The sequence below is a fragment of the Aethalodelphis obliquidens genome, unplaced genomic scaffold (assembly GCF_003676395.1).
Source record: "Aethalodelphis obliquidens isolate GAN/ISIS:26980383/991018 unplaced genomic scaffold, ASM367639v1 scaffold10, whole genome shotgun sequence".
In the NCBI taxonomy this organism is placed as follows: domain Eukaryota; kingdom Metazoa; phylum Chordata; class Mammalia; order Artiodactyla; family Delphinidae; genus Aethalodelphis; species Aethalodelphis obliquidens.
Window position 1 is genome coordinate 20,471,565 of NW_020837954.1, and position 25,718 is coordinate 20,497,282.

General features: G+C 35.8%; 1 protein-coding gene across 4 annotated transcripts in view; it reads right to left on the bottom strand.

Moving 5' to 3' along the window:
- Positions 1-380: 380 nt before the first annotated feature.
- Positions 381-25,718, bottom strand: part of MIS18BP1 (MIS18 binding protein 1) — a 60,150-nt gene continuing 34,812 nt past the window's right edge. For all 4 annotated transcript variants that reach the window (XM_027111153.1, XM_027111154.1, XM_027111151.1 and 1 more), the window contains 6 exons: positions 19,240-19,403; positions 13,194-13,354; positions 11,017-11,165; positions 6,158-6,245; positions 1,146-1,200; positions 381-961 (listed from right to left, as the gene is read on the bottom strand). In XM_027111153.1, the coding sequence (XP_026966954.1) occupies positions 858-961; positions 1,146-1,200; positions 6,158-6,245; positions 11,017-11,165; positions 13,194-13,354; positions 19,240-19,403 (721 nt within the window). In that variant the 3' untranslated portion in view covers positions 381-857. The remainder of the gene's footprint in view (positions 962-1,145; positions 1,201-6,157; positions 6,246-11,016; positions 11,166-13,193; positions 13,355-19,239; positions 19,404-25,718) is intronic.

The window sequence follows — 25,718 nt, forward strand, 5'->3', positions numbered from 1 at the left end:
CCAGACACGCAGGCTCAGTACCCGTGGCTCACGCGCCCAGTCGTTCCGCGGCATGTGGGATCCTCCCAGACCAAGGCTCGAACCCGTGTCCCCTGCATTAGCAGGCAGATTCTCAACCACCGCGCCACCAGGGAAGCCCTATGTCAAATTTTAAAGCATAATGGCATAATATGCTAAAAGAAGTTTATTTCTAAAGAAGCTGTCTGAAAGGAAAAACAGTGTTTACTATGACATGACGTAGTAACTTGACTCCTTACAGTAAAAGAGGTATAACCTGAATGTTTGTCTAATCCAGTCTTTTAAATACTGAGACCAAATTTACGCCATGTCTGCTTAAGAATACAACAAAATCTGTTCTCTTATTCTACCTAATAAAAATACTGAAAAAGCAATAAATTAAATTTACGTAGGTTTCATGAATATGCCAATCACAAGTTTTAAGAAAAACAATCAGGAGAAAGCTTGTCAAATGGTTTAAACAACATGTACTGATAACTGAAACATTAGATCAACTCTGGCTTTTATACCAAGTGGTGACAACTGGTAACCTAAAGTTTTCATGAACTCAGTAGCTACCAATACAATCTATTTTTTAATTCTCCCCCACCTCTCCCCTTAAGGATAGCAACATTTTCTTGAATGCTTCTGAAAAAAATCTGTATGGAACATGATTTTCTTAAAGTAAACAGACTAAGATGCTTATGAGAGACATCTATATATAACACATGAAACCTATGAAAAAGAGTCTGCAATTTCATATGAAGCTACATTATAAAAAAAAAAATACATCCTTCAAATGAAGATACAGATACACTGTCTGCTTCTTGATAAACATCCTGGAAGTATTCTCATTTTTACTATGCAGAATCAGAGTTCGAAAAATAAGAATCTTTCTCTTCTTCCTCTAAAGACTCCATAGCATTAGTGAAAAGTTTTCCAATACCAGAGTTTTCTGCTAATTCTGTAAAGAGAAGTTTAACAAAAAGATTAATATATTTCTAAAAACAATTTCAATGAAATTGAAAATAACAGGAAACCAATTGGTAGATCTGCCCACTTGTGAGCAATTAATTTTAATACTATGTTAATAAAGAGACTACCCTATAATAGAACAGAGCTACAAAAGAAAGATGTAAGTATATTACCTTTGTTAAATGGGGTTTTTCTTCTTGATGGTGGAGTTGAAAAATCACTTTCAATCTACAAGAGAGTTCATATTAGCTAAGTGATGCCTCCTCTGAAGCCTGCTTCATATGTAGACAAAATTCAGCATGCTTTACCCCAATAAAACATTACAAACTAATGCTACAGTGGTTAAAGGATAGCCTCTGAAAGTTGCCAAAATCTACTGAGTACTTATTCCATTACACTAGCAAAATTTGAATTCTCTGTACTTTAAATTCTTGGCTAAAATAATAATTTATATGGCAAGTTTTAAGTATATAATGCATGCTTATATATACATCAGTGCTTTTTAAACTACTGGCCATGACTATCTTTAAAAAATGAAAATGAATAGAACAGAAAAGAAAATATGACAGAGTATACCCACTGTACTAAGGATAAGTATTATTGAAAGAAACTTTAGATATACAAACTCGTGTTCATAGATTGCCATGGAAATGTATTTTTTCCTGTGAAATGAGTCAAAACACTATTACAACATTTAGCCCTCAAAAATCATTCAATGAGATAAACCAGTATCATCATGATCAAGAGGAGGAACCAAGATGGGAGAATAGAAGGACATGAAACTCACCTCTTCCCAAAAATACATCAAAAATACATCTACATGGGGAGCATTTTCTCAGGATAGCTTACTGAACACTGACAAAAGGTATCAGACACCCGGAAGTGCAAGAAATATCTCCATATAACCCAGTAGGATGAAAGAAAAAATAAAGGAATTGGGATGAGACCTGCGGCACTGGGAGGGAGCTGGAAAAGGGGAAACGTTCCCGCACCCTGGGAAACCCCTTAACTGGTGGGAAGATCAGCTGGGACAGAAAGGGAGCTTCATAGGCTTGGAAGAGAGCACAGAAGCCAGCTGGTGGCAGGCAGAACAGAGACTAGCACAGAGGATCTGTGCTACCTCACTGCAATCCCCAGCCTGAGATGGTCGCCGTGTGTGTGTGTGTGTGTGTGTGTGTGTGTGTGGAGGGGGGTGGGGGGGGGAGGGAGCAATGGGATGAACGGGTTGGGCTTCAGAGGACACACCTGGGGAGAGTACGGGGTTGGCTAAACGGAGACAGCCTGAAGGGGCTGGAGAGTAGTTATAGGGCCTCAACCGAGGGTATATGTGGAAGAAGCCCAGGCCGCCACAGAAGCAAATCACTGTTGCTAAGGGGTGGGGTGCATGAAGGAAGAGAGGGGCGGGGCCTGCCATAGCATCCTCTTTCTTGGGCTCTGGGAGCAGGACAATGGGTGCTCCTGTGGCTGGGATGGGACTAGCCTCGCAGCTGTAGGCTTTGTGTGTGACTGCACGCAGAGGCAGGGCTGGGGTCTGGGCTGCTTCCATAGCTCCCATGGTGGGTCCAGGTATGTGACTGCTGTGGTCCTGGTACCTAACTTTAGTGGATCTGCGCTGGTGGCTTTGTGAACACAGTGTCTGAGGGACACCACAGCCGACTACCTGCATTCCCACGGTGGAGGCGGGGCCGAGGGCAGTGCCAGTGACAGTGTACTTTGTGGGCTTGCACAGGTGACACACAGAGCGTACCCCCCAGTGGACAGCTCGAGCAATGGAATACTCAGTGGCTCTTCTCTCAGTGGGAGAGCTCCAGTTTCACCTACCTCACACTGCAGCTCAGAAACGGATCTAGGGGCTTCTATTCCAACAACTGGGGAGCAGATGCTGCCCCCAACAGGGCTGTGACAACCAGAGAGCAAAGAAGAGACCCTGCTCAATATCCAGTGCAGGCTCTAGTCACCACACGAGTCATACCCCCTATGAAAAGGACCCCGGCCAGCACACACTGAAGGAAAATGCAGCAGGCATCCCTACTAGAAACAGCCCATGCACCAAAAATATTAGACTTATGCAGGCTACAAAGGGATGCTCCCACATAAAAACAGCCCTTCAAGGCCATATTAAATAATTATTTCTCCTAAGCTCACAGAGTCAGAGAAATAAAAGTAAAATGAAGAAGTAGTGGAACCACTCCCAATTAAAAGATCAAGAGAATTCTCCTGAAAGAACAAAACAGACCTCTTCAGTCTAATAGACACTGACTTCAGAAAGGAAATAATGAAAATACTGAAGGAATTAAGAAGGGCTATTGATAGAAATGAAGATTACTATAAAAAGAAACTAGAAACTATAAAGAGGAACTAAGAAGAATTGGAAAACTTATTTGCCGAGATGAAAGCTGAGCTAAAGGCAATGAATAACAGAATGAATAATGCAGAGGAACAAAGAAGTGATCTGAAAGAATAAGAGAAATCACCCAATTAGAACAGCAGAGAGCCAAATGAAAAGAAAAATGAAACCAACAGAAGAGACCTATAGGATAATATAAAGCATGCCAATCTACACATAACAGGGATCCCAGAAGGAGAAGAAAGAAAAAAGGATATTGAAATGTATCTGAAGAAATTATGGTTGAAAACTTCCCAAACCTAAAGAAGGAAACAGATATCCAGGTACAGGAAGCACAGAGGGTCCCAAACAAGATGAACCCAAACAGACCTACACCAAGATATAATTAAAATGGCACAAGTTAGAGGATTCTAAAGGCAGCAAGAGAAAAACAAAGATTTAATTATAAGGAAACCCTCATAAGGCAATCAGCTGATTTCTCTACATAAACATTGCAGGCCAGAAGGGAATGGCAGGATATAAAGTCCTGAAAGGGAAAACCCTGCAACCTAGGATACTCTACCCAGCAAGATTATCATTTAGAATAGAAGGAGAGATAAAGAATTGCTCAGACAAGCAAAAACTAAGAGTACACCTATCCTAAAGGAAGACCTATCCTAAAAGGTCTTCTCTAAATAGAAAAGAAGCAAGAATCTATAGGAAAGAGAAAATCAAAATTGGAAAGTAAATCAATTAAATAAGCCAGGACACAGACTAAAAAAAAAAAAAAATCAAAAAATTTCTGTGAAAGTGATGATAACCACAATGAACAGCAAAAGGATTAACATGAAGATGTAAAAGAAGACATCAAAATAATAAAAATGTGGGGGAGGAGAGTAAGAAAATGTACATTTTTTTTTCTAGAATGTGTTTGAGCCTATATGACTACCAGTCTAAAGCAAGTAGATATAGGAAGGGGTTAACATACTTGAAAAACAGAGTAACCACAAATCAAAAACATACAATAGATGCACAAAACCCAAAAAGAACACAAGGATAAAGAAAACCATCAAACTGCAAAAGGAAAATGAAAAAGGGACAAAGAAGAAATATAAAATCAATGGAAAAACAAGGTTTAAACAGCAATAAATTCATATCTATCAATAATTACCTTAAATGTCAATGCACTAAATGTTCCAATAAAAAGACACAGAGTGGCAGATCGGATAAAAAAACAAGAACTTACAATATGCTGCCTACAAAGAGACCCACTTTAGGGCAAAGAACACACACAGATTGAAAGTGAGGGGATGGAAAAAGATATTTCATGGAAACGGGAATGAGAAGAAAGCAGAGGCCGCAATACTCATTATCAGACAAAACAGACTTTAAAACAAAGAAAGATAAAGAAGGACACTATAAAATGATAAAATGATCAATACAAGAAGAGGATATTACACTTGTCAATATATATGCACCCAATATAGAAGCACCCAGAGACATAAAACAAATACTAACAGATATAAAGAGAGAAACTGATGGGAATACAATAATAGAGACTTTAACACCTCACTCACATCAATAGACATATCTTTGAGACAGAAAATCAATAAGGCAACAGAGATCCTAAATGATACAATATCATCATGATCCCCACTTCATACCACATATGAATAAAATGAGATTAGAAAGCTCAAGTAGCTTGCCTTGTCATAAAGCTGGTATGGAGTCAGACCTTGAAATCAGAAGTTTTAATACTAAATCCTTTGTTCTTTCTATCCTCACACACTCACTGGCTACAAATGAAACCAAAATTTCATTCTTGTAAGGAATGGACTGGAAAAAGAAAATCTGAGAAACACTGAGAGGGCGTCTGCCCACACCTTCAATTATGGAGTAGAGGTTTCTTTTGAAGAATTTAGTCTCCAGACTGATTTTAAACCAAGGTTCCCAGAGGTATCTACCATTTCCTGTAGACAAATAAAGCCTACAAAGATTAGGTCTGATTAGGTAATCCTAATGTTAAGTTTAGAGACTCTCTGAGAGGAACTATACTCTAGCAGGTGTGCAATATAAATATTTCAGTGTGGGTGAGGAAGAAAGATGGCCATAACCTGGTCAGAAGGAATATACCCTCAGGGAATAAGGTAGTCTCCCATTTTACCTCCATCCAGAAATTATCATTCTCTAAGAATGGCTATTTACTTTGAGGAAATTTGAGGTGAATTAGCTTTTCCAGAATACTTATAGTTTTATCTGGATATAAATTATTCAGATTAAAATCAGAAATTAAAAATTCAAAAATTAATTCAAGAGGATTCTCCTAATCTTTTCTCAAAGGGATACAGATCACTGTAAGGCAATTTTGAGTTAAAATTTTTTCTGTAATTAGATTTTGAGTTAAAATTTTTTCTGTTATTGACATACACACACACATAAAATCAAGTAGCTGAATCTGAAAAAATTTGAAACCATTTTGAACCTGCAGAGGATTTAATGAAATTTCTTATTCTATGACAATCACAACTCAATTAGTGTGGATTATTCCCCAATCATTGAATAGATATGCTTTTGTTTTGTGTGAAATGTCTCTAACCTATATGTGTTCTTTCCACCCTGCCAGACTCCTCAAATGAAAATTCTCACCTTGCTCAAATGCTTCAGTCTATGAGCTGCCATCCATAATCCTACAGCACTTAGGTACTTACCTCACTCATAGCCTCATAATTTACTTGTATTAGGCTGTAAGCAACTTGAAGGCAGGGACTGTTATATAACATAACTACAACAATTTGCCATATATTATAGTTGTTCAATAGGTATATGTTGAATAAATGAATGGTGAATAAAAATACTTACTGTTTTTTTCTTGATATTGCCCCAGACAGTGCCACCTTTACTTTTATGGGTTTTTTGCATACGAAAAACATATTTATCACAGTCAGCCCTGTTTAAATATAAAATAACAGGTCAACATTAACTACCATACTTTTATCCACAGGTTGAACAGCAACTGACAAAATGAATTTAAAATGTTTCAATATTTTAAAAGTACATTTTCTTTTCCATTTTTAAAAAGGCAATCATGTACCAATGGAAATAGACAAAATGCTTCAATCTAAGACTGTTTTGGGAAATGATGGTTTACCCATTGTCTTTTGTCCCATTTGTGCTCTTTCCAATCTCTATCTTGCTGCCTGTCTTTTCTAAAACTCACAGAGACTTCTTGTCCCTTGATTCACTTTTGTTCCTTTCACTCCTTTCTCTTATTCATGTCTTCCTTCCCTCTCCATATTGAATCTTAAAAGTTGATCATTTTAAGGATAAGTCTGGTGATGAAAGCCCTCAATTAATTTATGGCTTCCAACTGTGTTTAGTCTTCAGTTCAGCTCATAAGCCTTTTATTTCTACATAGTTACATCTTTCTTATATCCCCCATACCAACTAAGAATTTTTTTTCATTTCTTTTTACCTTACCTCTCTCCCTTCTCATTCTTTGCAAATAAGCTTGACTCATAATTTACAGATGAAAACTGAAGCCACATGTAATGTCGTTCTCAATTTCCCCAACAATTACTTATGACAGTAAATCCAGCTGAACACCAATTCTAATTCTCTCTTTTGGCTTCAAGATCCTATATGATTGACTATCCTTTCCTTTATGACTATTTGGGAGCAACCTTAAAGGTATGACGTGTAGAAATGTGTAAATGTGTGACATATTAAGATATTAATGTGAACCACAAACTCTGCTGCATAGCAGGTGAATAAGCCTAGCCAGTGGTTCAGGATCAGCATCTCATGGGTCTGTTGTCCTGAACAAACCAGAGACTTGGGGATTAATAAAAAAAACTGTTTTGTTACTTAATATTGTTATGAGAAGGAAACTAACTGCTAGAGTTGGTGAAGTCAAGAGATTGAAGAGGTCTAGGAAACTCATATTTTAAAAATAAAGAAGTTTTAGGAAATATATTCTTGATATAAATGAGCCCACCATATGCTCTATAAGAAAAAAAAAGCCATTTTCCTTAATTGTAAAAGTGATACATATAAAAAAATAACGTGACAACCTGTATCAGTGTAATTCTACAATATAGAGATAATGGCTGGTGATATTTTTGGTCAAGAAATTTCCTTTCTCTTATGAATACATGTTATGTAAACTGGGATCATACTGTGTAGTTTTATTTCTTAGCTTTTAAAAATTATCCACTGAACATTATGTCATTAAAAATTCTTGAAGGCATCATTTTAAATTGTTATATATTATTCTATTATATGGACAAATCCTAATTTCTTTATTTTTAAAATTTATTTTTTTATTTTTGGCTGCGTTGGGTCTTCGTTGATGCATGTGGGCTTTCTCTAGTTGTGGTGAGCGGGGTCCTTTTTGTTGGGGTGCACGGGCTTCTCATTGCGGTGGCTTCTCCTGTTGTGGAGCAGGGGCTGTAGGCGCGCAGGCTTTAGTAGTTGCGGCTCGCGGGCTCTAGAGCATGGGCTCAGTAGTTGTGGCACACAGGCTTAGTTGCTCCATGGCATGTGGGATCTTCCTGGGTCAGGGCTCGAACCCGTGTCCCCTGCATTGGCAGGAAGATTCTGAACCACTGCGCCACCAGGGAAGTCCAACAAATCCTCATTTCTTGACTTTCCTTACTGTTGGACATTTAGGTCATTTCCAAATTTTCAGTATTGTTTTCTGGTGAACATCTCTGTTCATACAAATGTGCATACATACTTGCCCAAACCTCATATTTCCTAAGAAATAAAATTCAAGGGCCAAAGGGATGACTATTTTAAAGCTAATAATTTGGCCAAAGTGCTTACCAAAAACTGTGTCCCAAATTATATGCTTCCCAGAAATAAAGCCACACACCTCTGGTCAACTAATCTTCAACAAAGGAGGCAAGACTATACAATGGAAAAAAGTCTCTTCAGCAAGTGGTGTTGAGAAAGTTGGACAGCTACATGTAAATCAATGAAGTTAGAACACACCCTCACACCATACACAAAAGCAAACTCGATATGGCTTAAACTCTTAAATATAAGACATGACACCATAAAACTCTTAGAAGAGAACATAGGCAAAAACATTCTGACGTAATGATACCAATGTTTTCTTAGATCAGTCTCCCAAAACAACAGAAATAAAGGCCAAAAATAAATAAATGGGACTTAATCAAACTTACAAGCTTTTGTAGAGCAAAGGGAACCATAAACAAAACGAAAAGACAGCCTACAGACTGGGAGAAAATATTTGCAAATGATGTGACCAACAAGGGCTTAATTTCCAAAATATACAAACAGCTCATACAACTCAACCACAAAAAAACAAACAACCCAATCGAAAAATGGGCAGAAGACCTAAATAGACATTTCTCCAAGTAAGACATATAGATGGCCAACAAACACATGAAAAGATGCTCAACATCACTAATTATTAGAGAAATGCAAATCAAAACTACAGTGAGGTATCACCTCACACCAGTCAGAATGGCCATCATCAAAAAATCTACAAACAATAAACGCTAGAGAGGGTTTGGAGAAAAGGGAACCCTCTTGCACTGTTGGTGGGAATGTAAACTGGTGCAGCCACTATGGAGAACAGTATGGAGGTTCCTCAAGAAACTAAAAATAGAGTTGCCATATGATCCAGCAATCCCACTCCTGGGCATATATCCAGACAAAACTATAATTCAGAAAGATAACATGCACCCCTGTGTTCATTGCAGTATTATTCACAATAGCCAAGACATGGAAGTAACCTAAATGTCCATCGACAGATGAATGATAAAGAAGATATGGTACATATACAAAATGGAACACTACTCAGCCATGAAAAAGAATGAAATAATGCCATCTGCAGAAATACGGATGGACCTAGAGACTGTCATACAGAGTGGAGTTAAGTCAGAAAGAGAAAGACAAATACCATATGATATCACTTATATGTGGAATCTAAAATATGACACAAATGAACCTATCTACCAAACAGAAACAGACTCACAGACATAGAAAACAGACTTGTGGTTGCCAAAGGGGAGAGGGGGTGCAGGAGAGATGGATTGGGAGTTTGGGATTAGCAGATGCAAACTATTATATATAGAATGGATAAACAACAAAGTCCTACTGTATAGCACCGGGAACTATATTCAATATCCTGTGATAAACCATAATGGAAAAGAATGTGAAAAAGAATATATATATGTATAACTGAATCACTTTGCTGTACAGTAGAAATTAACATTGTAAATCAACTATACTTAAATAAATTTAAAAAATTAAAAAAATTATATGCTCAGTATACTTTCACCTGCACTAAATACTAAATTAAAAGTAAAAATAATTTGTGGATTGCTAGGGAAAAATTATGTTTTTGCTGAATAAATGCAAATTAAAATTTCACTAAGCTTCATGAGAGTACTAAGTGCTTTTTTTTTTTTTCAGTCATGATCATCTGGCTTCTATCTCTCACACCCCATGGAAATTGCTCTTAAGATCAGCACTGGCCTGCTTAATTGCCAAATGAATAGCCTATTTTCAGGCCTCATTTTTACCATTTTCCATTTTTTTCTCTGTGTTATATGACTGTTGGCCACCCATATGTTTTCTTAATTTTATTTATTTATATTAAAAAATAATGCTTATATTCAAATCGTGTGAAATTCAAAAAAGTATTCCTCTTATTTGTCCCAAGCTATCTTAGTTCTTCTCCCTAAGAATCACCAATGTTTTCAGTTGCTTATGTATCCCTTCAGAGATATTTAATCACATAAAAGTAATTATGTGATTTTAATCACATAAAAGCAATATATTTAAATCACATAAAAGCAGTTGTTTTATATTTAATCACATAAAAGCAATCACAAGTATATACACACACACAGTCCCGATTTACACAAATTGTAACACATAATTAACCACATCTAACTTTTTGCATTTAATATATCTTGGACATTTTACCATAAGTACATAAAGAATTTCTTCATTAATGTCTATGGCTACATAATATATCAGAATTTATTTGATTAGTCCCTAATTGATGGACATTTGTTTCCAGTCTTTTGTCATTATAAACAATACTGCAATGAATTAATTGTACATTCACAATTCTCGAAGTAGGACTGCTAAGTCAGAGCATATGCATTTATAATTTTGATAGATATCAACAAATTACTGCCTGCAAAGACTGAACTAATTTACCTTCTCACTAGTAATGCATGAGAATGGCTTTCCTTTTCTTGTTTATTTGTAGGAGTGTTATAACAGAGAAATTAGCCTTCTTCCTGTGATGAGTTCCACAAATTCTTTTCTCAGACTGTCATTTGTCTTTTGATTGTTTATGGTGGTTGGTACCAGGTAAAATGTTTTATTTTCTGTATGGTTGACTTTATCATACTTTTTGTTAGTGGCTTCTGCTTCTTCTGAGGTTATAAAATAATTCTCTAAGGTGTTTTTAAGGTATATTTTATAGTTTAATTCTTTACAGGCAAAACTTTGACCCATCTAGAATCTAACGTAAAGTGTCACTTGTGTACTGACACTATTGAATAACATCCCTCCTTGTGGAAACTGTCCATCCTTGACTTCTAGGAACTATTCTTTCATGATTTTTTAAAAATAATGATGACTCCTTTCATTACTGACATCTACTCTCTTCAACTCATGGAATATTAAAAGTTGATGCAGAGAATTACAGTATCATATGCACAAATACTTACCTATTTATAGAGGCTAGCATGCCAGGACTGACATGCTGACACTGAGGAGTTTTTGCCAGTGGAAAGATAACCGATGATGGAGTTGTTGGATTTCTGTCCATATTTGGCAGAATATCATCCTCTTCTTGACTGTCCCGGAAACTTGGTAACTAGAAAGCAAATATATATTACTGACAGGCACTCCTAAAAACGGAATTCCTCATTATCACAAATTGTTTTTTTGGGGAGATGATAAGTTGTTTTCTGTCTTATAATTTCACAACTGAGTAACTAAAAATATTAGTAGGTAGAGAACAGAGCCTTGGCCTCTAAAAAACCTAGTTTCTATTGTGTAAAACAGAGATAATGGACACACATTTCTAGCGCTGTGTAGACTAGGGTCAGCAAATGTTTTCTGTAAAGAGTCAGACAGAAAATAATTTAGGGTTTTGTGGTCCATACAGTCTCTATTCCAACTACTCAGCTCTGCTGTTGAAGCAGGAAAGCAGCCATAGCTAACATGTCTGTGTTACAATAAAATATTGTTTACAAAAAAAGGTGATATGCCAGATTTGGCCTATGCACCAAGTATGCTGACCTCTGTGTAGACAGAACAAAACAAAACTGTAATTGATTTACTATTATGCTTGGTACTAAATAGACAGTCAAGCAGTATTAAACTTTTTGTGTGCATATATTTCCAATAAACAGCAATTCAATCCTTAATTAAGATTTTACTTACCTTTATATTAAAACCTTAGGAACAGTGGACTTCTGCCACAGAAAATGAACTAATTCACTGCTTTCTATTTCTATTGCTTTCAAAATGTTGCTACTGTTGCATTTAGGCCAAAACAAATATAGAACCTGAAATGATGGGGGAATAATATAAAGGGTACAATGCCTAAAGGACCATGGTTTTTGTGCAAAGAACACAGTAAGATTCTCAGATGGCTCCCTTAAAATACCTTCCTTCATAACCTGTGTAGGCAAAAAGAGAGCTCAGATAATGATGTTATTACTAAATTCTTAAAGCACTGTGTAGCCTTTTAAAATTGGAGATGATTTAACAACATTGTGAAATGGGTAGATGAAAAAATTACCCTTAAGTGTAGCTCACTAAAACAAATCTCAGTTTTTATGCTTAATAGTCCAGTTGTCTATATACATCCATTTCTGCATTACTTTAATCTTAATATTCTTAACATTTTATATTTAGAGTCTACAAAGTCTCAGATTTGCACTTAATATTTGCACTATATTTAACTGTGTTTAGGAAGTACATCCTTACTGGATATACAGATTGTTTTCAGCTTTTTGCTGTGAAGATAAATGTACAAGGAGTATCTTTGTGAAGATTTTTGCCTTCTTTTGAATTTCTTAGGATAAACTCCCATGAATAGATATAATCTTTATGGCTCTCATATACTGCCCTAATGCTTTCCAAAAGATAAGATTCAATTATGTGTACACTGACATATGACTATATCAACATGCCTACTGCTTTTTGTTAGTGAATATTTTAACTTATTTTTTTAAAAGATTCTGTAATTTAGAAGGTATATAATTTACTTTGTTTTCCTTTGATAGCTAGTTAAAATGCCCCTAAGTGTTCATTCAGCCTTTTAAATTTTTCTTGCCTACTTTTTTCCTGTGAGCTTGATACTTTTTATTATTCCAGTAACATCTGAATGAGTTCTTCATATTATACATATTATTGTCTTTATCTGTTGCAAATATTTTATCCCAGTCACTGAAGTTTTTAGTTTTGTGATTTTTCATACTACAAAAATTCTTGTATACATTCAAATCTGTCAATCTTATGCTGTCACTTAATCCCTCCTCCCAATTTACTATGCAGTAGGTAATAATCTTTTCTTATCACCCCCCCTTTTTAAGTTTGCCTCACTGCATATGAATTTTAAATATATATGTTTGGTCTATCTCTGGATTTTCTATTTGGTTCTACAACCATTACTTCTGAACCCCACTGAAGGGGAGACTCTGGCCACTGATGAGAATGGCATCAGAATGCGTCTTATACTATACTATACTTTACTATACTATACTTTGGCATATCAGTGAGGGCTATCAATCCTTGGCCTAAATATTAGGGATGAACACTAACCATACATAAAATGAAAGATATAAAAGTCAGTATAAAGAAAACAATGATTTCATACATTTAAGATGCTTACCAGTACTCTTTGATGCTGCAAAGGTGTTGTACTGAAAAAATCATCATGGTCATCTTTTGGCAACTGTTCCAGAAAATCCCTCATCTGCTGCTTCCTTTTAAGAGTTCCCACTTTGGCAGTTATCTTAATAGTTTGCTTCTTATCAGAATCACTGATCTTGCCTTAAGAGTCAGCAAAACATTTTGATAAGGATTTAGTCATTTATACTAACTGCTCTATAAAGTGAACAGCCTTTGCAAATTCTGAATTGTGTATTTACATTAAATAAACTCAGTCTCTGTTGTTAATATTTCCAAGCCTCTAATATAACAAATGATTCTTTCTACACTGGGATCTGCGCAATGTGATTAGATTACAAGACTACTCAGGAAGAAATTATATTAGGATTAGGTAGCATGAGGTTGAAAAGGTTCTTTACCTGTGAGAAAGGTTACCTCTCACACTTCTCTCGCTGACTATCTAACTTATTGATTTTGCTAAAATATAAACCTTATTGAATTAGGACAGGGATACTGAATATTCCCTAAAGCTTGGTATAGGACTTCTCTGGCAGAAACACTGGCCAGGAGTGTGTACAACTAGGGACTATAAAAACTAAATTTATTCTGAGTTTTCTTATGAATTACTAGGGGGCCCTACCCAAGTGGCCTCAAATTAACTTAGACCCTTAGAACAATAATCCAGTTATTGAAATCTCTGGATCCAACTGCAGATTTCCTAGAACAAACTCAAAGCACAAGGCTGCTAAGGCAACTATTGATGTAAGTAAGTAGCTAGGTCAGACTTAAAAATTAAACAGATGATCCTTGGAGTTTTTCCTAGCTTTAAAATTTTAAAAACAACAAAATATACCTATAATAAAACACATGGATAAATAGAAAATACATCTAATGAGTGATCAGAAATTGATACTGATCAGGAAACTTGCATAAGCCTTTTAGATAGCCTCATCCACCAGAGGGCAGACAGGAGAAGCAAGAAGAACTACAATCCTGCAGCCTGTGGAACAAAAACCACATTCACAGATAGACAAGATGAAAAGGCAGAGGGCTATGTACCAGATGAAGGAACAAGATAAAACCTTAGAAAAACAACTAAATGAAGTGGAGATAGGCAACCTTCCAGAAAAAGAATTCAGAAAAACGATAGTGAAGATGATCCAGGACCTCGGAAAAAGAATGGAGGCAAAGATGTAGAAGACGCAAGAAATGTTTAACAAAGATCTAGAAGAATTAAAGAACAAACAAACAGAGATGAACAACACAATAACTGAAATGAAAAATACACTAAAAGGAATCAATAGCAGAATAACTGAGGCAGAAGAACGGATAAGTGACCTGGTAGACAGAATGGTGGAATTCACTGTCATGGAACAGAATAAAGAAAAAAGCATGAGGAAAAATGAAGACAGCCTAAGAGACCTGTGGGACAACAATAAACGCAACAACATTGGAATTATAGGGATCCCAGAAGGAAGAGAGGACCCAAGAAAATATTTGAAGAGATTATAGTCGAAAACTTCCCTAACATGGGAAAGGAAATAGCCACCCAAGTCCAGGAAGTGGAGAGAGTCCCATACAGGATAAACCCAAGGAGAAACACACCGAGACACAAAGTAATCAAATTGGCAAAAATTAATGAAAAATTGAATACAGCAAGGGAAAAACTACAAATAACATACAAGGGAACTCCCATAAGGTTAACAGCTGATTTCTCAGCAGAAACTCTACAAGCCAGAAGGGAGTGGCATGATATACTTAAAGTGATGAAAGGGAAGAATCTACAACCAAGATTACTCTACCTGGCAAGGATCTCATTCAGATTTGATGGAGAAATCAAAAGCTTTACAGACAAGCCAAAGCTAAGAGAATTCAGCACCACCAAACCAGCTCTACAACAAATGCTAAAGGAACTTCTCTAGGCAGGAAACACAAGAGAAGAAAAGGATCTAAAAAAACAAACCCAAACAATTAAGAAAATGGTAAAAGGAACATACATATCAATAATTACCTTAAACGTGAATGCATTAAATGCTCCAACCAAAAGACACAGGCTTGCTGAATGGATACAAAAACAAGACCCATATATATGCTGTCTACAAGAGACCCACTTCAGACGAAGGGACACATTCAGACTGAAAGTGAGGGGATGGAAAAAGATATTCCATGCAAATGGAAATCAAAAGAAAGCTGAAGTAGCAATACTCATATCAGATAAAACAGACTTTAAAATAAAGAATGTTACAAGAGACAAGGAAGTACACTACATAATGATCAAGGAATCAATCCAAGAAGAAGATATAACAATTATAAATATATATGCACCCAACATAGGAGCACCTCAATACATAAGGCAACTGCTAACAGCTTTCAAAGAGGAAATCGACAGTAACACAATAATAGTGGGGGATGTTAACACCTCACTTACACCAATGGACAGATCATCCAAACAGAAAATTCATAAGGAAATACAAACTTTAAAACACAATAGACCAGACAGATTTAATTGACATTTATAGGACATTCCATCCAAAAGCAGGTTACACTTTCTTCTCAAGTGCGCACGGAATATTCTCCAGGATAGATCACATTTTGGGTCACAAATCAAGCCTCAGTAAATTTAAGAAAATTTAACTCATATCAAGCATCTTTTCTGACCACAATTCTACGAGATTAGAAATCAATTACAGGGAAAAAAACGTAAAAAACACAAACACATGATGAGGCTAAACAGTATGTTACTAAATAACCAAGAGATCACTGAAGAAATCGAAGAGGAAATCAAAAAATACCTAGAGACAAATGATAATGAAAACACGATGATCCAAAACCTATGGGATGCAGCAAAAGCAGTTCTAAGAGGGAAGTTTATAGCTATACAAGCCTACCTGAAGAAACAAGAAAAATCTCAAACAATCTAACCTTACACCTAAAGGAACTAGAGAAAGAAGAACAAACAAAACCCAAAGTTAGCAGAAGGAAAGAAATCATAAAGATCAGAGCAGAAATAAATGAAATAGAAACAAAGAAAACAACAAAGATCAATAAAACTAAAAGCTGGTTCTTTGAGAAGATAAACAAAATTGATAAACCATTAGCCGGACTCATCAAGAAAAAGGAGAGGACTCAAATCAATAAAATTAGAAATGAAAAAGGAGAAGTTACAACAGACATTGCAGAAATATAAAGCATCCTAAGAGACTACTACAAGCAACTCTATGTCAATAAAATGGACCACCTGGAAGAAATGGACAAATTCTTAGAAAGGTATAACCTTCTAAGACTAAACCAGGAAGAAACAGAAAATATGAACAGACCAATCACAAGTAATGAAATTGAAACTGTGATTAAAAATCTTCCAACAAACAGAAGTCCAGGACCAGATGGCTTCACAGGTGAATTCTATCAAACATTTAGAAAAGAGCTAACACCCATCCTTCTCAGACTCTTCCAAAAAATTGCAGAGGGAGGAACACTCCCAAACTCATTCTATGAGGCCACCATCACCCTGATACCAAAACCAGACAAAGATACTACAAAATAAGAAAATTACAGACCAATATCACTGATGAATATAAATGCAAAAGTCCTCAACAAAATACTAGCAAACAGGATCCAACAACACATTAAAAGGATCATACACCATGATCAAGTGGGATTTATCCCAGGGATGCAAGGATTCTTCAATATACGCAAATCAATGTGATACACCATATTAACAAATTGAAGAATAAAAACCATATGATCATCTCAATAGATGCAGAAAAAAAGCTTTTGACAAAATTCAACACCAATTTATGATAAAAACTCTCCAGAAAGTGGGCATAGAGGGAACCTACCTCAACATAATAAAGGCCATATACGACAAACCCACAGCAAACATCATTCTCAATGGTGAAAAACTGAAAGCATTTCCTCTAAGATCAGGGAACAAGACGAGGATGTCCACTCTTGCCGCTATTATTCAACATAGTTTTGGAAGTCCTAGCCACGGCCATCAGAGAAGAAAAAGAAATAAAAGGAATACAAATTGGAAAAGAAGAAGTAAAACTGTCACTGTTTGCAGATGACATGATCCTATACATAGAGAATCCTAAAGATGCCACCAGAAAACTACTAGAGCTAATCAATGAATTTCGTAAAGTTGCAGGATACAAAATTAATACACAGAAATCTCTTGCATTCCCGTACACTAATGATGAAAAATCTGAAAGAGAAATTAAGGAAACACTCCCATTTACCATTGCAACAAAAAGAATAAAATATCTAGGAATAAACCTAGTTAGGGAGACAAAAGACCTGTATGCAGAAAAGTATAAGACACTGATGAAATAAATTAAAGATGATACAAACAGATGGAGAGATATAGCATGTTCTTGGATTGGAAGAATCAATATTGTGAAAATGACTTAACTACCCAAAGCAATCTACAGATTCAATGCAATGCCTATCAAATTACCAATGGCATTTTTCACAGAACTACAACAAAAAAATCTTAAAATTTGTATGGAGGCACAAGACCCCCAATAGCCAAAGCAGTCTTGAGGGGAAAAAATGGAGCTGGAGGAATCAAACTCCCTGACTTCAGACTATACTACAAAGCTACAGTAATCAAGACAATATGGTAGGGGCACAAAAACAGAAATGTAGATCAATGGAACAGGATAGAAAGCACAGAGATAAACCCACGCACCTATGGTCAACTAATCTATGACAAAGGAGGCAAAGGATATACAATGGAGAAAAGACAGCCTCTTCAATAAGTGGTGCTGGGAAAACTGGACAGCTACATGTAAAAGAATGAAATTAGAACACTACGTAACACCATACATAAAAATAAACTCAAAATAGATTAGAGAAGTAAATATAAGACTAGACGCTATAAAACTCTTAGAGGAAAACATAGGAAGAACACTCTCTGACATAAATCACAGCAAGATGTTTTTGATCCACCTCTTAGAGTAATGGAAATAAAAACAAAAATAAACAAATGGGACCTAATGAAACTTAAAAGCTTTTGCAAAGTAAAGGAAACTACAAACAAGACAAAAAGATAACCCTCAGAATGGGAAATATATTTGCAAACGAATCAACAGACAAAGGATTAATCACCAAAATATATAAACAGCTCATGAAGCTCAATATTAAAAAACATACAACCTAATCCAAAAATGGGCAGAAGACCTAAATAGACATTTCTCCAAAGAAGACATACAGATGGCCAAGAAGCACATGAAAAGCTCCTCAACATCACTAATTATTAGAGAAATGCAAATCAAAACTACAGTGAGTTATTACCTCACACCAGTTAAAATGGTCATCATCAGAAAATCTACAAACAAATGCTGGAAAGGGTGTGGAGAAATGGGAACCCTCTTGCACTGTTGGTGGGAATGAAAATTGACACAGCCACTACGGAGAACAGTATGGAGGTTCCTTTAAAAACTAAAAAAAACTAAAAATAGAATTACCACATGACCCAGCAATCCCACTACTGGGTTACCCAGAGGAAACCATAATTCAAAAAGACACATGCATCCCAATGTTCACTGCAGCACTATTTACAATAGCCAGGTCATGGAAGCAACCTAAATGCCCCTTGACAGACAAATGATTAATGAAGATGTGGTACATATATACAACGGAATATTACTCAGCCATAAAAAGGAATGAAATTGGGTCATTTGTAGAGACGTGGATGAATCTACAGACTGTCATACAGAGTGAAGTAAGTCAGAAAGAGAAAAACAAATATCGCATATTAACACATGTATGTGTAACCTAGAAAAATGGTACAGATGAACCGGTTTGCAGGGCAGAAATTGACACACAGATGTAGAGAACAAACGTATGGATACCAAGGTGGGAAAGCAGTGTCGGGTGGTGGTGGTGGTGTGATGAATTGGGAGATTGGGATTGACATGTATACACTGATGTGTATAAAATGGATGACTAATAAGAACCTGCTGTATAAAAAAATAAATAAAATAAAATTCTAAAAAATCGATACTAAGAACTAGGAAAAAACTATTTCCTACAAAGGTTACCTTTGGGGTTGACTGGCTTTTTCTTGGTGACATGTTTCTGAGATCTTTTTCCTCGGGGATCTTCCATGTATTTCCTCTGGCATTCATGAGCAGATCGAGAACCTACAGCCATAGCCACCTCTGACCAGAAACCAGGTTTGTGCTTTGGAAGAGATGCAAAAGCACTATCGAAGACCAAAAACAGTTAAAGAACAAGCAATTCAACTCAATAAAAAAATAACCTTCTGAAGGGATACTACTAAATCAAGGAGAATTACTGAGCTGAAGGAATTTTATCAAAATCATTCTAGATAACTATTTAGGAAGAAGATAGTATTCTCTCCACTTAATAACCTACTCTAATGCTTAAAATACAAACATGTAAGTGTACATATCTAGTAGATGCCTTCTATTTTGTTGTAGTCTATTAAACCTGAAAAACCATGCCCAATCTTTCAACATTTTTTTCCTAAGTCCAACTAATCAGTGATTAGATCTTTGGGGGGACTCTAGCATGACTAACTTTTGTACACTGCTGCACAAATCTTACTGGTGCTAACTATATTGGAAGACAAGCTCCTAGTTTCTATATATTCCATGTTACAAACTCTTATTAAAAAGTGTTACGCTTGCTTTCATTCTATTATAATTTATAGAACACAATATTTTAGATATAATACTTAACTGAGGGAAATGAAAATTGAAATAGAAAAAAACTAAGTCAATATAAGGTAGTTCCCCAATTTAACAAACGAGTTACATTCTAAAATCTCATTGCAAATGATTACAGTAAGTCCCCTACATATGAATGAATTTCGTTCCGAGACTGCATTTTTAAGTCCAATTTGTTGGTAAGTCCAACAAAGTTAGCCTAGGTATCCAACTAACACAATTGGCTATATAGTGCTATACTGTAATACGCTTATATTGCTTTTCACACAAATAATACATTAAAAACAAACACAAAAAATAAAAACATTTTTACTCTTACACTAAAGTACCCTGAAGAGTACAGTAGTACCAGCTACATCACCACTGCTTTTATGCTTGCATCCGGACATCCTGGGCTTGAAATAAAGATACTGTACTACTGTACTCGATACAATATTGTACAGTAAAGCACACAAAAGCACAACTACTTGTAAAGGATGCACATACATGACAGTATACACCAGACATGTGAACTAACTTATGTGACTGGACATGTGAACACATGTTCGCATCTTCGGAAGTTCACAACTTGAAGGTTCGGATGTAGGGGACTTACTGTATTTAGAACCTGGTATACATATTACTGCCCTCCCCCTCTAAGAGATATTATATATTGTGGTTAGGCTGATAGTTCTGCCAGAAAAGATCTATTTAACTCACGTTAACCTATGCAGTGTTATGCTGGTAAATTTTTAACAACTAGTTCTCTGGGGTTAAAAAGCCCCAATTTGTAGTGTTTGTCAATTTCCATGTTGTAAATACTCCTATCGTGGATGATTTCAAGTTACCAACATGGAGTAAGAAATGTGCAACAGCACACAATTATAAAGAATTTCCACTACACAGATATGACAGATGTAAAGAACCTCAAGGGCACAGATAATAAAATATAGTAAAATAATTAGGAAGTGATGAGTTTAGAGTTTTAGTTTGTTTCTAATAAATTTATTTAACCTTTAGTTTATATAATTTAATTTTTAATAATGATCATGAAACATTTAATTTGTAAAATTCATGAAAATTTAAGAATCAACTTTTGTGAACAGATATGATCTAACTACAGAATACCACTCACTCGATGCATAAAAGGAGAACAAATACTTATGGGCATTGAACACTTAACAAATGTTCTACCCTTGCATAACTAATCATTCCACATGTGTTCTAAAGCGGAGAACTATAGGGAGGGGGCTCAAGCTTCCCTATCTGTGTACATAGCTAACATTCAAGTCTAGGATTGCCTAAAAGGACTATTTTGTCATAATAAAAATACTTAATGCACTTAATAAGAAATTAGTCTGTAATGAACACATCTCCTCTAGTTAATCCCAGATAATTTAAAAAGGCAAATGTAATATCATTCCAGTCCTACTTAAAAATCACTTCATCATTTTTAAGCATAAAAACCGAAATATGATCTATGTTCTTCCTCGCCTGTCTATTCTCATCCTCTACAGCTCTTCCCTCACTTTCTGTAGGCCAGTCATTTTGGCCTTTAGTATTTTTAAACATGCTCTCTTACTTTCTACTTTTACATACACTGTTTTACTTTAAAACGTACTTATCATGAATCTTTGGCCTAAATACTTCTTATTTAACCTTCAAATCTTAGTTCTAGTATCTGCCTAAACTAAGTCAGATTTCCCTGATAAATACTGTCATAAACTTCTTACAGGGATTATTTGCTAAGTATCTGTCTACCCTACTAGGTTATAAGCATGATGGGGGGGGGGGTACAAAACAGTGGGCTGCAACCAAGAATCACTTAAGGAGCTTATAGCAAAATGCAAGCAAGCAAGTAAAATAAGCGAACAGATTCATAGACTCCATCCCTTAAGATTTCAATACAGTAGGTCTGGGGCAGCAATCCTTTGCATTTTCCAAAAGCTCCTCATGTGATTATTTTGCTTTGAAATCAGCATTAGAATTGCTTTACGTTGTTTGTAAGAAAGAGGCATTACATCTAACCGAGTGGAAAGTAGGAATAGGTGATAACAAGGAAATGTTACAGGGAGGAGGTGACATGTGAGATAAAATTTGAAGGATGGATAAAAATATAACAGGTGAAAATGAGGCCATAATATTGGCAAGGAAATGAAGACAAGGAAGAACTACATATGGTTAGGGAATGATAAATAGTTCATATTTATAGAACAGTAAATTTCAAAGAAATAGCTGCAGGTCAAAGCTGTAAAAAACTAGAGAAGCATAAAACCCAAACCCAAACCTGCCATACCTGAATATTTTAATAGTATGCAGTCTAGGCACTTTTTAAACAGTTTAAGTAAAATTATCTTTTTGGGTATGGTTCTATGAATCTTAACAGATATATAACACAACAGATGGAACAGTTCCATCAGACTGAAAAAAACTCCCAGTGCTACCCCTCTGCGGTCCACCACTATAACCACTGGAAATCCCTGATCCATTTTCTTTCTTTTTAGTTCTGTCTTCTCCAGAACATAACATAAATGGAATCATATAGTATGTGACCTTTTTGGCTGGCATTTTTCACTCAGCATAATACCTCTGAAATTCATTCAAGTGGTTACAAGTATCAATAGTTCTTCCTTTTTATTACTCAATAGTCCACTCACTATAAGATCATACCACAATTTCATTTATGAAGAAAGTATCATGAAAGTCAGGCAGAGAAATGAACTACGTAAAACCAAACTGTAACATTGTTTATGAACTTCTGGGCTCACACTGCAAATTTTGATATATTTTCTTTGTTGTTCAGTTCAGAATATCTTCCCTTGAGACTTCCTCTCTGACTCATAGATTATTTATAGGTGTGTTATTTATTTTTCAACCACTTGGAATTTTTTGTTTTCTTTTACGGACTTGTAGTTTAATTCAATTATGGCCAGAGAACACCCTTTATATAACTTCAGTTATACTCAATTCATTAAGATTTGTTTTATGACCTAGTAAATGTTCTTAGTGAATAATCCACCTATCCTTAGAAATAATGTGTTTTTTCCCTGTTGGGTACACTATTCCAAAATGTCAGCTAGCACAGTTGGCTGATGGTGTTGTTCATTCAGTTCTTGTATACCCTTACTAATTATCTGTCTACTACTGCCATCAATTACCAAGAATACTGAAGTCTCCAACTATAATTGTGGATTTGACTCTTTTCAGTTCAGTACTTTCCTTTTAGTTTTGTCAGATTTTGATTCATGTATTTTGAGGTTTTGTTCACAGGTGCATACACATTTACGATTGTTAAGTCTTCCTGGTGAAATGGCACTTCTATCATTTTGTAATGTCCTTCTTTATTCTCGATATTTTCTTCATACTGAAATCTTTGATTAGTATTAGTATAGCCACTCCAGCTATCTATTGAATTTGCATGGTATGTATCTATCCTTTCACTTTTAACTTACCTATGTCCTATTTGAAGTGAGTTTCCTTTATACAACACAGTGGGATCATGTTTTTAAATTCATTCTAACAATCTTTTAAATGGTATTTATATTATTAACATAATTAATGTAATTGTTTTTCTTTGTTCCTCCTGTTTTCTATTTCCTTTTTCTGCCTTTTTTTTTTAGTATTTTAATTTATCTATTAAATGTTTGAAGATATGTGTAGTTTTTTAGTGGCTGCTCTGGGGTTTACTATATACATACTGAACAGTCAACTCAGAATCAGTATCTTACTGCTTCAAGTAAAATCTTACCATCATATAAGCCTCTTCCTCACTTGTCTTCTGTATCACATTTATAAACACTGAAGAACTCCATCATGCAATGCAATATTTGCCTTAAACCGCTAAACATTTACAAGAACTCAAGAGAAGTCTACTGTATTTACCCAGAGTTGCCATCTGTCTTCCTATTCCTCCATTCCTGATATTGACTGCCTCTTTCCTCTCTCATCTCATTCTGCTATTGAGCCTATCCAGTGAGTTTTTATCTTATTTTTCAGTTCTAAAATTTCCCTTTGATCCTTATTTACATTTTCTATTTCTTGCTGAGACATTATAAATTTCTGTTCAAGAATGTTTGCTTTTAGTTCCTGAAGCATTTTTATATACCTGCTTCAGAATCTTGTCAGGTAATTCCAACATCTGTGTCAATCCCAGCATTCGCATCTGTTGATTATTTTTTCCATAAGAGTTGAAATTTTCCTGGTTCTTTGTATGCTAAGTAATTTTGGATTATTTCCTAGACATTTTGAATGACAAAACTCTGGGTCTTACATATATTTTATAGAGAATATTAATATTTTTGTTTTAGCAGGCAACCAACCTGGCTGTAATCTGAGCTATAAATTCCAGTCAGTCTTCTGTGGTTGCAGTTTCAGTGTCAGTTCCATTTTTAAAGCTTTGCAGTGTTATTAGGATATACTGCATGTTGGACACTGGGTGGCTGGCCTGGAAACTGCATGGTGGTCTACCATTTAGTTCAGTTCTCAAAGTCTTGGGTATGCTGTTTAGGATCAGATCCACAAATGGGCAACTCAAGGGTGAGCCTAAAAGTTCATAAACAACTTTATAGGGTTGCTTTCCCTAGGTCCTCCCTCTCTGCAGTCTTTGGTTCCCTAGGGTTCCCATTTTTGATTCTCTGGCAGAAACCTGGGGTTTTAGTTACCCAGCTCTGCTGCACACTTTATAAAATTTTATCTTTCTCAGGGCCAAGCAGAGGACAGAAAGAGAAAATTGCAAAATGGTTTGCCCCACCCTTTTGAGACCTCTACCCGAACTGGAGAGGAAGGTTCCGCACTTTGAGTTTTAGGTATGTGTGGGCCCCAAATGATGCTGTGATGCTTGCTCCTGCTGGATTGTATGGGTACTGGGTTATAAGAGAAAGGAGAAAAGAAAAAGAAACAACTGAGAGATTTCCTCTACTGTTTATGAGTGTTAGTAATCCCCCTTCCTGTTCAAGCCATAACTGAAGGGCTTCTCTTTGAACTCTCTTTGTCTTGCCTCAATGCCCCCTTCCTGGTTTTAGGTGGCCTTGAGTTTAGCTTGGGGGAATATCTAGAGGAAAAACTGGAAATTCACTTCCAGTTTGGTGGTTCTTAAAATTCTAGTCTCCCTCAATCAGCCTGTTATTATTTATCTTCCTGAGTCAACAAAAAGCTGTTCCAAGAATTCTGTCCAGGTGTTACAGCTGCATAGAAGAAACAGAGCGGAGTATGCTTACTCATCTTACTGAAAACTGGCATTTCTGTAGTCCAGGCACTTAAAAATCTCCTTGCATGATCTGAACATACAGCAAAGGTTGACAACTTTTATTAAAGGAAATAATGGGGGATACAGCTGGAAAGGATAACTGAGGTCAACTATTACTCTCAATGCAAGGCAGAAGAAATCTTTATATAATTTGAATTTGAGCAAGAATGCAAGTGAAGGTTTTTGATGTGTCAGAACCACAACTATACATTAAGACTAATCTGGAGTTGTATAAAACAGATTACTCAGATGAACAGAATAAAGTAAAAACACAAGGCTACTTACACAGTTCAGGCAAAAGGCATTAAAGGTCTGAAAAAAAGAGTAGTGTTAAGAAAAAGGCTGTACAGGCATATCTTGTTTTATTGCCCTTTGCTTTACTGTGTTTTTTACAAACTAAAGGTTTGTGGCAACCCTGTGTCAAGCAAGACTATTGGTGCCATATTTCCAACAGCATTTGCTCACTTCATGACTCTGTCACATTTGGTAATTCTCACAATATTTCACACTTTTTCATCATTATTATATTTGTTATGTGATCTGTGATGCTACTCTTGTATTGTTTGGGGTGCCATGAACTGTGCAAATATAAGACAGTGAATTT